The sequence below is a fragment of the Macroventuria anomochaeta genome (assembly GCF_010093625.1).
Source record: "Macroventuria anomochaeta strain CBS 525.71 unplaced genomic scaffold BU25scaffold_8, whole genome shotgun sequence".
Taxonomy (NCBI): Eukaryota; Fungi; Ascomycota; class Dothideomycetes; order Pleosporales; family Didymellaceae; genus Macroventuria; species Macroventuria anomochaeta.
In genome coordinates, this window is record NW_022985369.1 from 108,860 (window position 1) to 124,790 (window position 15,931).

At 55.6% G+C, this 15,931-nt stretch overlaps 5 protein-coding genes across 5 annotated transcripts; 2 read left to right on the forward strand and 3 right to left on the reverse strand.

Moving 5' to 3' along the window:
* Nucleotides 1-140: 140 nt before the first annotated feature.
* BU25DRAFT_387908 (ribosomal protein S2) lies at nucleotides 141-1,598 on the forward strand. The gene is made up of 3 exons (XM_033704452.1): nucleotides 141-226; nucleotides 278-1,124; nucleotides 1,174-1,598. Exons 1-3 carry the CDS (start codon nucleotides 178-180, stop codon nucleotides 1,502-1,504), a joined length of 1,227 nt encoding a protein of 408 aa, XP_033564073.1. The 5' UTR covers nucleotides 141-177; the 3' UTR covers nucleotides 1,505-1,598.
* On the forward strand, nucleotides 1,350-2,480 carry BU25DRAFT_260340 (uncharacterized protein). Its single transcript, XM_033701723.1, has one exon. It carries the CDS (start codon nucleotides 1,570-1,572, stop codon nucleotides 2,296-2,298), a length of 729 nt encoding a protein of 242 aa, XP_033564074.1. The 5' UTR covers nucleotides 1,350-1,569; the 3' UTR covers nucleotides 2,299-2,480.
* A 550-nt stretch (nucleotides 2,481-3,030) lies between these two features.
* Nucleotides 3,031-6,090, reverse strand: BU25DRAFT_429560 (uncharacterized protein; the record flags this gene model as incomplete). The annotated part of the gene is made up of 3 exons (XM_033708558.1): nucleotides 3,031-3,690; nucleotides 3,744-4,821; nucleotides 5,915-6,090. The coding sequence occupies 3 exons, from the start codon at nucleotides 6,088-6,090 to the stop codon at nucleotides 3,031-3,033; spliced, it is 1,914 nt and encodes a 637-aa protein (XP_033564075.1).
* A 342-nt stretch (nucleotides 6,091-6,432) lies between these two features.
* On the reverse strand, nucleotides 6,433-8,585 carry BU25DRAFT_260371 (uncharacterized protein). The gene is made up of 3 exons (XM_033701724.1): nucleotides 8,211-8,585; nucleotides 7,190-8,154; nucleotides 6,433-7,134 (listed from the first exon to the last, which is right to left on the reverse strand). Exons 1-3 carry the CDS (start codon nucleotides 8,449-8,451, stop codon nucleotides 6,583-6,585), a joined length of 1,758 nt encoding a protein of 585 aa, XP_033564076.1. The 5' UTR covers nucleotides 8,452-8,585; the 3' UTR covers nucleotides 6,433-6,582.
* Nucleotides 8,586-10,439: 1,854 nt separating this feature from the next.
* BU25DRAFT_419553 (SGT1-domain-containing protein) lies at nucleotides 10,440-12,521 on the reverse strand (the record flags this gene model as incomplete). Its single annotated transcript, XM_033707941.1, has 1 exon — nucleotides 10,440-12,521. One exon carries the CDS (start codon nucleotides 12,519-12,521, stop codon nucleotides 10,440-10,442), a length of 2,082 nt encoding a protein of 693 aa, XP_033564077.1.
* Between the last annotated feature and the right edge of the window lie 3,410 nt (nucleotides 12,522-15,931).

The window sequence follows — 15,931 nt, forward strand, 5'->3', positions numbered from 1 at the left end:
TGGGTGGGCGCGCTGGGACTCCTGTGACGCGCTCAAGCGCCCTGTTCTGACGGCTGACATTTGCGCTGCCCCGGCGCGCGGCACTCTTGAGCCGTGCTCTCCGCGGACCGAAAAGGCATGAAAACGCCAAGACATGGCCCCGAACTTTTGTGGAAGGCACGTTGGTGCAGCATCAACATGTCGAGCAGCAGCACCATGATCATACGGCATCTCGTCGCGCGGAGGGGTATGTTGGAGTAGCCTGTAGTCTCTAGTCCACGTCTAACCAACCGAGCAGCCCCCGCGCTCGCACGCAGGTCGCTCCAGCGAAGATGCTACTCCACCCACACACCCGACACTGCAGACGCACCACCAAAGACTTTCGAAGAGAAGTGGGAGCGTGAATTCCGTTCGGGCGTGGGCTTCGACAGTCCCAGTCCCCCAGAACCCTCGCCGTCCCCATCCTCGGTCGGCAAGGTGGCAGAGCAATACTTTGCGCACAAGCAGCAGTCGAAGCAGATGAGCAGACTGGGCGCCGACATCAGCCCTCACTACCAACCGCACACCCTCCTCACCAACCCCCCCGCCCCCGCTGACGTCACCCTCGAGCTCCTCCTCGCCTCTGAAGCCCACCAGGGACACGTGACATCGCTCTGGAATCCCGCCAACGCGCGCTACATCCACGGCATTCGTCAAGGCATACACATCATCTCGCTCGAGGTCACAGCCGCGCATCTGCGACGAGCAGCCAAGGTGGTCCAGGAGGTGTCGAGAAGAGGTGGCATTGTTCTGTTCGTCGGTACGCGTGATGGGCAAGACCGCGCTGTGTCTCGCGCGGCCGAGCTAGCCAAGGGGTACCACCTGTTCGAGCGCTGGATCCCCGGAAGCATCACGAACGGCAAGCAGATCCTGGGCCGCTGCAAGACCAAGGTCGTCAACGAGCACGATGCCGACGTCGCCGGTTTCGAGGAGCAGCTGTACGACCGCCCTGTGCTGCGTCCAGATCTTGTTGTCTGTCTGAACCCGCTGGAGAACTACGTCCTGCTGCACGAGTGCGCGCTCAACAACATCCCTACGATTGGTGTCATTGACACAAATGCTGATCCTACATGGGTCACCTACCCCATCCCGGCGAACGATGACAGGTGAGACATGATCCAAATCTATACCCGAATACAAACTAACGAACGCCAGTCTTCGCTGCATCCAAGTCATCGCCGGTGTTCTCGGCCGCGCCGGCGAAGCAGGCCAGAAACAGCGTCTCGCCGCCGCCGCTCAAGGCGAGATCACCTACCGCCCAGCGCGCGGTCTCGTCGTACCAGAGTCAGAGGCAGAGGAGGCAGAGGTTGCGCAGGTCAAGAAGGGCGCAAGGGGCGCAGACGCTACGGAGGCTGTGAGCACGCCTGGGGTGCTCAGCGAGCCTGAGATGGATGCTGATGCCGAGTTCGCCAGGCATTTGGATGAGGTGAACAACCACGAGGATCGCAGGCAGAAGGGCGGGAGCAGCATCAAGTTCTCTGACTAGAGCGTTGCAGTTGTACGATTATCAGGGCTTGCACTTGGGAAGGGTGCTGTATTAGATGTACATCTATGTCAATGTACAATAGCCAGCAAAATATCATGTTTTGCTTCTTTGACCTTGCACGCATCGAGCAGTACCAGAAAGGACTTTCCACTTCCATGGGCTGGTATCTTCAAGAGCCATACTTCGCTCGCAAGCGCGTCGAGAGGACTGTGTACGGACGCATGCAACGCGTCTCATATCGCATCTCGATGCACGATTTGATTGATTGGCTTAGCGTCCTATCTGAGTCTAAGACTATGGAAGACGATCGGTGCACGATTTCAAGCCCAACGTCGCCCGACCTCACGGCACCATCCGCAATGCCACCTGCCAAAGCAGCCCACTCACTATCGAGACGACCGCTGCTTTCCCTCGTGTTTGATACGGACACGGCCATGTGCCTTACTACGGACTGGACTGGCTGTGAGAATGGCTCTTTTGCTAGTGGATTGTGGAGTCTCGAGTGTAGACGGGTAAAACGTGCACGCTTGAAAGACTGCAAGACGATATACGGGCCGATTGTTTCATGCGGTGAGTGTGGCAGAGTGCGGGTCTCTCTCCGTTGCTGCATGTCAGCAGAATCCTGCTCGTTCGATGTTCTTCGGCTTCTTCCAGTGTTCAGGACCGCTGTGCTGCAACGCTTGTGTAGGAGTCACGCGCACGTGATGCTGTTGGGGTATATGACTCGGTGCTCATCAGACGTTTTGACTCCCACCCTGCAGAGCTCGAGCGCAGCAGCCACAGACCTGATCTGACCGTGAAGCCTGGAGATCTTCCATCGTAATGAGAGAGCAGTCTGTTAGAGGCTAAATCACCTGTAGCCTCGTGTATCGTTATCAGCTACTAAACGATGCACAAAGCCCCCTCTTGACTGCCTCCCAAAGTCCAGAGCAATAGGATGTTTGCGTCCGGATTTCATGCGACATGAGAGGGCAGGGTGTATGCAGATAGAGCTCAACATGGGCAGTGCTCTCACTTCCCATGAGTGGTGCAGCTTGATCGGCTCAAACTTGCCGTACGGCAGGATCATGCAAAAGTTGCAAATTGCATGCAGGATCTTCATGGCGTTGTACAGTGGAGCCAGTGGATATGCGTGAAGGGTAGTGCTTATTAAGTGCTATGTACTCGTATGATAACAATAACGGCCATGCTAACCGGCCAACAATGCGATCAAGGATCCTCATGGGAATCCGCAGCAACGTACGAGAATTGCATGTGGCAGCCGCAAACTTCCGCCGAGCCAATCAATGTGAGCTGGAGACGGACGACCGCCCGAACCAGAATCGTCTATTGCTCCTCTGCTCGCTTCGTTGGCGACGTGCTGGCGGTGGTGGAGAAATACTTCGGAGAACGTCGTGCAACTCGGTGCCGCCTTTGCTCATCCAAGCGCAGAGGACCACCGCCGGGTCCTCGACATCCATCATTCCATCTTCTTTCCTGAAGCGGTCCAACTCCGGCAAGAGGCGCCGCGCGGTGGCTTTAAACGCCTAGTCCAAGTCATCGACGCTTGTGGACACGCCTCCTGGCGCCGTTGTCGCTGTCACTGCTGGTGCCGCAGCAGCCGCAGCCTTCGGGTAGAAAGCAAGCTGACCGCCCTGGTTGATAACGCCCATACGATCGTACAGCGTTCTCGCGCGAACGTAGGGATCGAGTTTCCAGTAATTCTGCCTCAGATCCTCGGCGATGGTATCGCGCTCGCTCCTCCTCGCTTCGATGCTACCTGCCTGTGCACCAGCTTTGATCCACTCGAGTATTGTCGACTCGTAACGGCTTACGATCTGTGTGCGGTCGGCCTCGATCGACTGCCTAGTCGCCTCATCGTTCATCGCGTCGTTCTCGCCCGGCACCGGCTCGGGGTACTTGTATACCCAGTCCTCATCGCCTCCGAGTTCCTTGGGGATCTGGCTTCTCGGCACAAATTTCTCGAGCTCATCGACGTTCTTGACGAAGCTGACCTTGCCTGCAACAACAGGGTCCAGCCAACCGCGAACAATGGACCAGACGGCGTTGAAGACCCAGGGCGCTTTGTAGACGAGCACGGTGCCGAGGGATTCGGGGTAATTCGCTTCGAAACACTTGATCATAAATTTGACAGGGGTGTAGTCCATGTTGGCCATGGAGAAGTCGGTCATGTCGAAGACGATGGTCTGTTCGCATTAGCCCAAATATGACAGCTTCATGTGCACGCTCGAAGACTTACAGCAGTGTCGATCGGCGGCCTGAGGAGCAAGCGCGCTGTCTCGATGGTGTAGACAGTGAACTTCTCCAGACTTGCTTCTGTCTGCTCGCCGGCCTTGTGTAGGCGCGCGCGGACAATGCACATCGGTCGCCCTGCGTTATCCAAGCCGTGTAGATAACTCTTGCCCATGCGCAGCTGTACCAAGAAGTCCTCATCGTTCTTCTTTGCCTTAGCATCAGTGGTATTGGCAGCCTCTGTCAACGCGCCCAGCTCGCCGTGCTTGACGATCTTGTCGTCTACATGCATCTCGCCGAGTCTCCATTGCATTGTCGAGATCATCATGACCAGTGCCTTTTCGATGTCCCATTTACGTGCGCGCAAGAAGCGGAGGAGGAGGGCGTCAGGATGATCGTGCTTGACCATGCTCCAGAAAGCGGTGCGCAGATTCTCTGGCGGTATGTTTGCGATTGCAGCTTTGAATTCTGCTGTCTGACCAAACTTGTCGTCTTCAGTTGAGAGTGACAATCGTCCAATATCAGGCGTCGATGTTCCTGACGTTGTAGTCGACTCAAACTCAGCGGTCTTGTCGGCCTTGTCCTTCTTGTGCCTCGAGAAAACGTGCAATTTGCTTTTCTTCTTTTCTTTTTCTGCGGCCGGTGCTGCCGCGGCGGGTGTGACTGCAGGTGCAGCTGCCGGCGTCTCAACGCCGTTGCTTCCCTCCACTAGCGATCCGTGTACGCCAAAGACCTTCATTGTGAGCGCCCATAGTTCGCGCAGCTTCTCCTCTTCCTGCGGCGTAAGCGTGCCGGGGCGACCAGCGGGAGTGTTGGTGGCCATGACGAGGAACGAGTCTGTGATATCTGTGCGGTCGCAGCTCGAAGTAGTGCGTTCTTCGGTGTTGTGGACTGGAGCAGATCTGAAGATTGGAACCAGTAATGCGCCGCCAATTGCAAGACCAACTACTATAGAAGCAGTCCAAAGCCCTGAACCGCTTTGCTTGGAGTAAGCCGGAGGGGGTTTTTGTTCGCGAAAAGCGTGTCTCCGAGCGCGGGGGGCCGAGGCAGTGAAGTTTCGCAGGGCGAAAGGGGTAAGTCGTCCGCTAACAAATGTCGATACTGTATGCGTCGATGTTGGGGAGGATACGTATAACAGTGTCTTCAGCGTGTGAGCGCGGAGTGACATGAATATGGGGTGGCTGAGCAGGTCAGACGGCGTATGTACCGTATGCTGTAATTCTACGCTTAGTCCGGCTATGTCGGATCGCCTTAGAGACGGGTAGCGAGAAGTCCGGACGAAAGTTGAAGCTCTCAGCGCTTAGGCGGCGGGCTGGCACTTATAGGGCTTTGAGACGTATGCGGCTACCCGAAGCTCAGAGGAAGGAGTGACGAGCAGGAGCACAAGACGCGGAAGGCACGGCGTCATAATGCTGCGATGCAGATGCGCTAAAATGCCCCTCAAGCCACAACACCATGCAGGGTCGGGTAAACACCCCGCGGGCTGAAGTTGATCTCCAAAACACGACTCGGAGACATTCTACACACTCACGCGACAGCCTCCAAGGTAAACAATCGGCACGTGAAGGCGTTTTTTTTTTTTTTTTTTTTTTTTTTTGAGTTTGGATTCGCAGTCATTGTTCTCGCATGGTCTGAACGACGACACAAACACCACAACTCGAATCGAACATACACCACACCAACAAGCACAATGGCATCAACAACACCCACCCAAGAACTGACCTCCTCTCGCTCCCAACGCCTACGCTCGCGCTCCCCTCGCTCGCGCCCAACCACACCTCTTCGCCCCTCCTCACGCAGTTCCCTCCGAGACAGCGCGCAACGCTCACGCAACGCCTCCTCCTCCAACGCGCTCGAAGGCCTGCAAGACGGCTTCGCGGAGCTGAGCGACGCTATGGCAGACCTGGAGCAGAACTTCGTGCAGCTGCAGCTTATGCACGAGAGTCTTGCGCGGTTCAGCGAGAGCTTTGCCGGGTTTCTGTACGGCATGAATATGAATGCTTTTTGTGTTGATTTTCCTGAGGTGCGTACGCGCTCCACAATCTCGGCTTTGAAAGTCAAGTTCGGGGGAGTGAGGAAGAGGGTATGCAAAAGTGGAGGCTGACATGTTTGCAGGCACCGGTACCGGATTCTTTCAAACGCCCGCAAAACCACCCTTCTCTCAATCCCTCCGCCAACCTAACCAATCGTCGCGCGTCAGGCGTCGAAGACGTGGATGCTACGTTCCTCACGACCGATACGTCCTTTGTCGATAACCCTCCGAGCTCCAAGGCGGCGAGCAAGTTCAAGAACGCGGCCAGCCCAGCGCCGACCCCGAGGAAGACACCTGCGGCTGCCGGCAGGGGGAGAGGCATACCGACGGCAAGGGGAAGAGGAGGGATACCCATGCGTGGTGGTACGACGAGCGGGCCGAGAGGGAGTGGGATTGCGAGAGGGTCCACAAGAGGCAGGGGGAGGGGCGTGTAAAGTTTTGTCGAGGAAGAAGTTGGGAGCATGCATCGGGTGAGATTTGTAGATGAGAGCGTAAGCAATATACCACGGATTCATTACTGCTATCAATTTCTTCTAGGCATTCAAGGCTACCAAGGCTTTCCGTGAGAACTGAGGTATCCATTCCATCGTCATCATTAACATTACCAGCTCGCAATTGCAAAGGAAAGAGATGTAAATGCAGCAGACCAGGCTGTCGCCGACTCCAGGAGAGGGGTATACTGCAGTGGTATCATAGAAGGACGTAAGGTCGCAAGAGAAAGGAAAAACAACGATGATAATCATGACCATCATGATCACCAGCCAGCATGGTCGTGGCTGGCTGACATCATTCGGCCTGTCCGTAAGTGCAATACTTAGGCCAGCACACCAGCGCGACCCTTCGCGTACTGGCTTCTGCCCTCAACACGGAGGGCCCAGCCCTTGATCGCAATCACGACCGTGGTCCAAGCCAACAGGAGCGCCGTCAGGCCCATAGTCACGGTAAATGTGAACATGGCATCAAGTCCGTACGACTCCAGCGCTGCAACAGTGTCCTTGTTGCTGACCATGAAGGTGATGCCGCCAGCGACCAGACAGAAAGAGGTGATGATCTCCGTCGGTGGGCGAGACGGCAGGTACGAAGTCGGCGGCGCAATGTACATAACGATGTACGTGAGGCAGCGTGCCAGCGCGAAGCCCATGAACATGCTGCCCCACTGGCTGTGAACCATAGTTGACAGCATGGAAGCCTGGTGGTGCGAGCTCATCATCTTGCCAAGGAGCAGGATGATGAGTGCGGGCATAGGGTTCATGGAAAAGTTGTACTGGCGGGGCTGCTGCCATGAGTCATCCTGACCGTGCGAGGTTGTTACGACGGCGCTGTTGAGAAGTTCGCGCATTTTGGTCGATTCGATGATCATGCCCAGCTGGGAAGGTACGTCAGTATGCGCGCTAGTGGGTGAAGGATTGAGGGGGGCTTACCAGACCACCACCGAAGAACAACACTGATATCGAAACGTGCTCCAGGTCTTGCGCTGTCCATTCATCGCCCCAGGCTGCGAGGTGTTCGAGGAATACGTTGGTGCAACCATACAACCAGATGACGAACGACTCGGTGAACTCGGCGGACGGCAGACTGGCCTTGCGACGACCAACGACATCCCCCAAGGGCTTCATGTTCCACGCCCAACCCAGATCAGCGAATGCGCCCATCCAGCGACCGAGTGTGAGGAAGCCGTAAACGAAGAAGATGCCGCCCTTGATGTAGTGGGCTAAGACGTTGAACACTGCACCTCCATGTGCGATGCCGCCATACACAACCGTGCCTGTAAGAATAGCGACAAGTCCCTGGATGATTATTGTGCGTTCGAACGCCACATAGAGCAAACGGACTACCTTTGCTGTCCTGCCTGCTATGAAGCGAGCCACGTTACGGGAGAAGAACTTATCCCACCGCGACTTTGGCTTCTCAAGAGTCACGTCTTCCAGGTCATCGAGCTCGTCGTGCGTGTCTCTGCGCGTTGGCCCTAGGAACTGCTGATTCTCTGATTCCACGCTAGGTGATCGAGAGTGACCATACAGCGACGCTGAGTTGCGCTCAGTGCCTTGTCCGGAGTCATTAGAATACCTGTAGGGGCTTTCGAGATTTTCCTCCTTTACACGCTGGTACTGAGCCATATTCGCTGCATTCAAAGGCTGTGTAGTCTCATCGTCAAACAAATGCGCCTGGCTTCGATCCATGTACGTCTGGATGAGCGCCATGAAGACCCAGGCAGAAGCGATCCAGGTAATGGCCCAGCCGGTCTTGCTGTGCGCATTGTTTTCGTACAGCTCTGGGGTCTTGTGGTTGTACACGACACCAATCAGGAGCGCCAACGCGTTGACGACAAGAAACGTGAACTGAGAGAGAAGAACATATCGCGAGCGAGCGATGCTCAGCATGACAGCTGGGTTGCGTTAGTGTGGAGCTCTGAAGATCAATTGCGGATCCCGGGTAGCTTACCGACAGGCAGAATGACCACCCACGCTAGAATCTCGAGCGCAATGTGCCAGTACATCAGTGTCGCATACTCGGACAAACTCCAATAGCTCTGGTGTCCGTCATTCTGGGGTTGCGGTGCTAGCGCATCGTGCGCGCTCATATCCATGGTCTCGCCATGATGCTCGTCGCCGTGGGCAGCTACCAGAGGAAGAACCTGGAGCAGCAATGCGGCAATGGCTATTGTCAGGGTTCCGCGTGCCATACAGATAGGAATAGCAGAGGGCTAGGTTCGCTAGGTGAGGAGAAGCTGCGCAAAGGTCCAGGTAAGCTGCCAGAGCGAATGTGATGGTTTGCGCAGCTATATACTGTAAGCTTCAAACTTCGTACGAATGACTGAGGAAGACGCGGGATGATGCAGTATAGGAATCGGACGCAGACAAGGCCGCCAGGGCCGTTATCGTCTTATGGCTGCGCCGGAACTTGCGGAAACACGATATTAACGAAGCAATCGGCATCACGAGAGAACTTTGTCAGCGCGGCGTTGGCTTCGATCGCAGCTTCCTCGAATCGTTGTGACGTGCAGGCGCAGAGCCGCGGACTAAGTGGGTCTGATATCCGGCGCCTCCATCAGCCTCTGCTTTTTGCTTTGACACTTGACGGCTCCACCGGCGAACTTCGCACTGTTCAGGTTTGTACAAATCCCTGTTGCCTTGAGTGTTCATCACTTCCACCCTACCTACCGGTGAACACGAGTAGTGCGGTGCGGGGGAGGGGGCGTAGCCCTGCAGCGCAATGCCAGAGCTGTCTTACACCATGTCTGTGCAACTGACAACAGACGCGAGGGGCAGCCACACTTGCATTCGGCCTCGGTGAGCTCTTGTATCCGTCTCAGCGACAATATCGAGGGTCGTCCAACCTCAACTTTCAGTGACACCATGCACCATCTCAGGCAAGTCTGCCGTATCACACTTTTCCCTTCACACATCACACCCTTGGTCCAGACCGAGAACATACCCACTTCTTTTGCACAAGCACTGCAAAAACTCTACGCTTCCTCCGAACATGCACACCGTTCCGAGCTCCGCAGACTTCCTCCCACTGCGATTGGCGACTGCGGCGATCAATGTCACCTGCGCCATACTTCACTGCTGTTAAGCATTTGCTAGCGCCTTGGGCTTGTGTAAGCTCCCGAGCGGGAGTCGCTACGCGAAGACTGCCAGATGATCCATGCAGCCTGTAAGGCGTGTGGCTGCTATCCGGCCTCATCCGGCCTGACAGACCGTGAGTTGATACCGACACCAGGCAGAACATATGTATGAGCCCATCGCTCTTGCTCCGGAACGTCAGAGAGCGGATGTCGGAAGCGCTGAACAAAAAAACTCTCGAACGTTTCGTCTGGAGGTATTCAACATCGCGATCCAACCATGACCATTGGCAAGATGCATCGTACGAGGCAACAACGGTAACGAAATATTTCCGATCACCTTGCAGCTCCTGGCTTTTGACTCATCGGCTTCGCCCAAACAGAACAAAGTTGAAATGCGAGCTTTCGCCTAGCGCGTCAGACGTTGCAACCTTGATCTGACATCGGCCAACTAGTCGGCAGTCGGCAGCCTTATGTCTTTTCGATGTCTGCCTGCGATGATCTTGATCGTTTTCTCGCCATCTGGCGAGGCCTGCGCCAAGCTGACGCTCGCATTGATGACAAGCAACTGTGCAACATACTGAGTCGCAGCTTCAAGGCTTTCATAGCGCATACCAGCAACTTGGGAAGCTCGTCGGTTCGGAATTACGGAAAACCGACATTCCTTTGCAGCGTCTTGAACAAGGATGCACTCGTAAGTTGATATTGCCGGCGTCCGGAGATCACAGATCCCACGTTTTTCCGGCGGATGCTGCTCAGATGATCAGAAAGATCAGAAGCCAAGATGCATTCTGAGTGGCTGGAGGTGTTGAAGGAGGGAATGTCCGCTGTCCCACCAACTTCAGTCCAAGATCAGACACAATCAATCGGGTAGACTGTTAGAAGCAGTGAACCCCGTGCTCGTACAATATTTCGCTACCGCAGAGCAGCAACGTGGGGTTAACTACATTTCCGGCATCTGCTCGCGTCTGCATTGGGCAATTTACATAACACTGTTCAGTACACAGCAACTCAGGCTCATCTGCACTGACTTGACAACCAGGAGTCCAGCTTGACATACATTGCGATTATCGATGCACCTGTACATACCCTCAACTCCGTGCCGGCTACTTCATATACCAGTCTTGCTTCCTCATCGGATTGTCATTCGCTCTGCTCTCACCAACGTTGCTTTTGCTCTTGCTGGAGCCTTGTACCTCATCATCAGCATCCTGCGGAAACTGAATACCCATAGCCTTCAGCATGTTTCCTGCCGGGCCTGCGGCACCAGCTTGTCCCTTGAACGCAGCGAGCATGTTCTGCACAAGGTTATAGTCTTCATCCAGAATCTCCTCATCCTCTGACCTACTGCCTTCCTCGCGATCGATCTCCTCGACATCATCGTCAGCAGGGGAGGCGAACGAGACTGTGGCTTTGCCCTTTCCTTTGCTCTTACTCTTGTCCACGCTTTCGGCGCTCTTCAACGTCTTTTTTCCGGTTGTGTCTTTCGGTGGATTGAGGTTCAGCGCTCCGTGGCCGAAGAGCTCTGCCTCCATCGCCTCGGTCAGCTTCCTGATCTCTTCATCTTCTTCGTTTTCAGCATCCTGGGCACGTGCGAGCTCGCGTGCATCTTCGGTAAGCATGGCCTTCTCGTGTGCGGGAAGCGTCATGTATTTCTCGAAGTACTTTTCGTACTCGGCATACTCGGCGTCTGCATCTGCGTCGTCTTCTGACTCGGTCTCAGTATTGTCATCTTCGTCGTTGGCTCTTGCGGTTTGAGGCTGTGACTTTGGTCTGGGTTTGGGCGCAGTCTTCGCACCAGGAGTTGATGCAGATGAGTGAGCCTCTTCTTCATTGCCATCATCGTTGTCATCGCTATCCTCAGGATCATCCCATCCCCGTCCAGGATCAGGGTCATTATCCTCATCCATCGGATCTCTCTCGCCCGCGCTCGCCCCCTCATGCCCCGCCTCATCATCAGCAAGAAACGTGTTAAATCTCTCCACCATTTTCTTCAGGTTTTCCTGAGCGTTCTTGTCACCAAAGCCCTTCTCGCCTCCTTTGCCTTGCAATTCTTTCTCAAACTCAGAGAAGTCGATGTCCAGCCAACTCTCGTCGTCTTCGCGTTTCGGCCATGCCGCGATCTCAGCGTCAGTGGGCAATGTGTCGTCACCGTTCTCTAGATCTTCGAGGAGGAGATTGATTTCGCGGACGGCCTTTTTGTCGGCGAAGAGCGTGTGTGATGCGAGCATTTGCATGCCTGCGCTGAGCTTGATGGCTACCTCACTTTTTTCCTGCGGGTGGCCGGATTTTACTAGTAACTCAATGGCGGCCTCGTACGGGGGTGGTGGGTTCCAGTGCTGGCCGAGAAGCTGCGCGTATAAAACTTTCGTGAAGCGGACGCTGACGGATACGAAGTCATCGGGCGGGAAAATGAGTGCTGTTTTGGACTTCTCGGGCTGAAGTAGGCGCAAGGACATGGGATCGCGGAGATAGAAGGCCTCGACTGCTGAGGAGATGTAGGATGGATTCGTGTGCAGAATATGTGCCACTTTGCGTGGGAGAGGGAGGGTGGCGTGGTGTTGGTTTTCTGAGACGGCGGATGGGTAGTTGTTCAGGCGGTGGAAGGCTTCTTTTTCTACCCTTGGATAGTGTTGTGGTCGGCCTGGCGTGTCCTTGAGTATAGTGAGAGCGTCTGGTAATTTCAGAGGTGCCGGGGCCTCTTCTTTGCCTAAAGGTATAATGAGCAGACGATGCGTGTTGATCCAGACTCTGTGCTCTGCAACCTCTGGAGTGAGCCATTTCGGCAACGCATTTGCAGCTTCGATGAGCAGGAACTCGCCATCTGTGTCGTAAATACGTATCCATGCATCCTTGAACTCCTTACTTAGCTCGCGCAAGAAGTACACGATTAGCCACTCATCGGCGACACTGTCGCCGTAGTTTGTCTGCCCTTTCAGGAGCCAGCGATCGTCTTCGCGCACAAGCTCAAGTTTGATCTCGTCTCGCTGCCAGATGTACTCTTTCAGGAATTTCTTCTTCAAGTCCTGTAGTGCACGCTGGAAGGCTTGCAGACGCTCTCTTGTCTGGATATCTGACAGTCTAGTCTCGACAATGAAGATGATGTATTCTACAACATCCTCCGGAAGGCTCTTTGGGAAGCCGTCAAAACCTTCACCAAACCATTTCAGACCATCACCAGAGTCCATGTTGAGTGGTGAGTATCGCAGATTTGCGGTTACAAAAAGCTGTGATGGAGCGGCGAACTAGTGACGTGACTGGCTGAGAGGGAACGCCCCACCTTTTCGGCCCTTCCTCTTTCGGGCGGCGGTAGAACTAAGCCGTATACGGCCAAACAACAAACAACACACTCCACCTTGGGCACTACTCAATAACACATGCACTTCCTCTGCAGACTGAGGTGTGCGCACGCCGACGACTGACATTTCTCTCACTCATGCGCATACTCTAGCAGACAGCATCGATAATGGCGAACTACTTCCCGGAGACGCCGCGCACAGAGGTGGGCGACGCGACGCGCTTCACCCAGAATGACCTCTCGTTCAGCAGAGAAGAGTCGTTCCAGGCACCCACCGGTCGTGACGAGCTCTTCAAGAAGATGGGCGGCGCCCGCACACCCCGCAACCCGCTCGCCGCCCTGCGCAACCCCAATGCGAAGAACGAGTTCACGCCTATGCTGAAGAGCGCGACCGCCAACCGCACCCGCCAGGTCGTCGGCCTGCTCAACGGCAAGATGACCACACCCGCGGCCATGAAGCCCGGGTTTCGCATGAGCGACTCTCCACTGCCTGAAGCGAGCGCTCTCGACGTGCAGTCCAGCTCCTTCGACCACTCCATCGACGGCCGCACCCAGCTGCCCGACCCCAGTTCCAGCGCGATGGGCACGCCCATGGCCCTGCCACGGCGCGCCGAGGGCGAACTCGACATGGGTAACGGGAATGGCAATGTCCTCACACTGCGTGAGCAGGAAGCGCGTCTTGAGCAGATCGATAAGGAGAACTTCGGTCTGAAGCTGAAGATCCACTTCTTGGAGGAGAATCTTAAAAAGATGGGCCCCGAGTTCAACGTCAGGACTATGGAGGAGAATGTCAGCCTCAAGTCGGAGAAGGTCACCATGTCGCGCGACATCAAGCAGTATTCCAAGGACCTCAAGGCTGCGGAGAAGGAACTCGAGAGCTACAAGCAGCAGCTGCGAGACTATGCTGAGAAAGTCAAGAAGCGACACGCCGATGCGGGCATGCGCGAGGAGATGGATGAGCTGCGCCGGCTGGCCGAAGAGCGCGCTGCAGAGATCGAGCGCTTGGAGGAGAAGCTAGAAGAGGCGCGCAGTGCAGAAGACGAGCTCGACAAGGTCAGCGTGGAGCTTGAGAATGCACAGGCTGAGGTCGCGCGACGGGACCAGCTACTCGACGAACACGAAGACCAGATCGAGGAGCTGGAGAACAAGCTGAAGAACGCGCAAGGCTCATCGTCTGCCGACATGGAGGAGAAGGATCGACAGCTCAGGGAACAGGCCGAACGGATCGCAGACCTTGAACAAAGCGAACGTGAGCTACGACAGCAAGCTGACCGCGTGGCTGAGCTGGAGCAGGAGAACCGTCGACTACAAGAGCAGGTTGAGGGGATTGCTAGGCTGGAGGAGCAGAACAGCAGACTGCAAAAGGAGGCGGATCGGGTGATTGAGCTTGAAGGACAGCTTCACTCTGTCTCACAGACAAGAGACAGAGAAGTCGCCGACAAGGAGCGACAACTGCAAACACAGAGTGAACAGATCGAGGAGCAGAACGAGAAAATCGAACATCTTGAAGACCAGCTACGATCGCTTGAACGCACGAAGGAGTCCGAGATTGAGAAGCTGCAGGACAGGCTCGATGCTGCTGCGAATGGCAATGACCAAGAGATCCGCGAGCTTGAGCAGCAGTTGGACAAGGCAGAGCGTGAGCTTGAGGCAGCGGAGACAGAGAAGCGCCATGAACTCTCTCTCTTCGAAGAACGCCTCCGAACACTCGAACGCGAAAAGGATGCCGACATCAAAGAACTGCAGCGACGCATGCACACAATACAGAGCGAGAAAGATGCTGAGCTTGACGCTCTGCACGAGCGCGTTCAGCTTGCTGAGTCCAAGGGTGACAACCAGGTCCAGCTCGCACGACAGTCCGCGCATGACGCGCAACAGAAGGTCGTCGATGTTACGCGCGAGAAGGGCGTCGAGATCGAGCTTCTTCAATCGAGGGTTGACGCCGCCGAAGCTAGGGCAGATGAGCTTGATGATTACCGTAGGCAGTTCCAGGACTCCATGCAGCAGATTACGCGTCTCCAGCGCGACGCTTCCGAGTACGAACAACAGCTACAACAGCTACGACAGACTATTACACAGAAGGACCGTGATCTTGGAGATCTCAACGCACTTCGCCGTGAGCGAGACGACGCTACGCAGGAGGTCCAGGGCCTCCGATCAACACTCACGAGTAAGAGCGCGCAAGCTGATGCTCTCAACAAAGCGATGCGAGAACGCGATACACTGTCACGCGAGCTCTCAGACCTTCGGCGCGAGCGAGACAACCTCACGTCCAAGATGGCGGACAAAGACGCGCAGGTCGACAGACTCAACCGAGGGAACAACGATCGTGATGCTCTGGTTGGCACGCTACGTCAAGAGCGTGATGACATCGAGCGCGAGATGCGCAACCTGCGATCGACCATGTCCGGCAAGGATACGCAAATCGAAGCACTGCAGAGGGTCACACGTGAGAGAGATGCTCTGTCTCGCGACCTAACGAACCTGCAATCGACGCTGCAGTCTCGCGAGCGTGATGTCACTGCATTCCAAAAGAAGATGGATGCGCAAGAGGCAGCACTCGATGAGCTTAAGCAGCTCAAGAACGATCTCAGCGACCGAAAACGAGAACTCGAAACCATACGCAAAACAGTCTCTGAGCGCGACGCCGAGCTCGACGCAATGCGCAACCACGCCGATGAGCCTGATACTCAGATCGATGTCATGCAAGATCTTGTTCGCAAGCGCGATGATGAACTCGAGGCTCTGCGGGAAGAGATCAATGCGCAGAGAAGTCAAGCCGAGTCTATCCAGCAGCTCGCAGAAGAACGACTTGAAGCTCTCGAAGAGCTGAGGGACAACGCGAACCGCCAGAGGCAGGAGTATGAGGATGAGCTCGAGGTGCTTCAAGAGGATGCCGACGAGGTTCTGGAGGAGAAGGCCTCACTCGAGGAGAAGATCACGGTTCTAGAGTCGATGATCCGTGAAAAGGAGAATCAGGCCGCTTCGGCTCAGTCTGAGTCTCGTGCTATGCAGCGTGAGGAGAAAGCAGCGCTGGAGAACAAGCTCCATGATCTAGAGTCTCGCCTCCGCGAGCAGGACTCACAGCACCGCAGGATTCAGAACGAGACCAAGGCTGCGCAGCGCGAAGAGAAGACGTCTATGGAACGTGCGCTTCGCGACTTGGAATCTCGTTTACGCGAGAAGGAGTCCCAGCTCCGGCTGCTGCAGGCTTCAGCGAAGGCCGTGCAGCAGAAGGCGCAACACGAGGCATACGATCTCGATGCGCAGTCACAGGCCCTCGAGAAGCGCCACATCAAG

Excerpts from the sequence above, each read along its gene's own strand:
- BU25DRAFT_260340 (XM_033701723.1), top strand. The coding sequence starts at position 1,570 with ATGTCAATGTACAATAGCCAGCAAAATATCATGTTTTGCTTCTTTGAC.
- BU25DRAFT_260371 (XM_033701724.1), bottom strand. The coding sequence starts at position 8,451 with ATGGCACGCGGAACCCTGACAATAGCCATTGCCGCATTGCTGCTCCAG. Across the intron at positions 8,155-8,210 it reads GGTGGTCATTCTGCCTGTCG|CTGTCATGCTGAGCATCGCT; the intron begins GTAAGCTACCCG and ends AACGCAACCCAG. Across the intron at positions 7,135-7,189 it reads TGTTCTTCGGTGGTGGTCTG|CTGGGCATGATCATCGAATC; the intron begins GTAAGCCCCCCT and ends GTACCTTCCCAG.
- BU25DRAFT_387908 (XM_033704452.1), top strand. The coding sequence starts at position 178 with ATGTCGAGCAGCAGCACCATGATCATACGGCATCTCGTCGCGCGGAGG. Across the intron at positions 227-277 it reads GCATCTCGTCGCGCGGAGGG|CCCCCGCGCTCGCACGCAGG; the intron begins GTATGTTGGAGT and ends CCAACCGAGCAG. Across the intron at positions 1,125-1,173 it reads ATCCCGGCGAACGATGACAG|TCTTCGCTGCATCCAAGTCA; the intron begins GTGAGACATGAT and ends AACGAACGCCAG.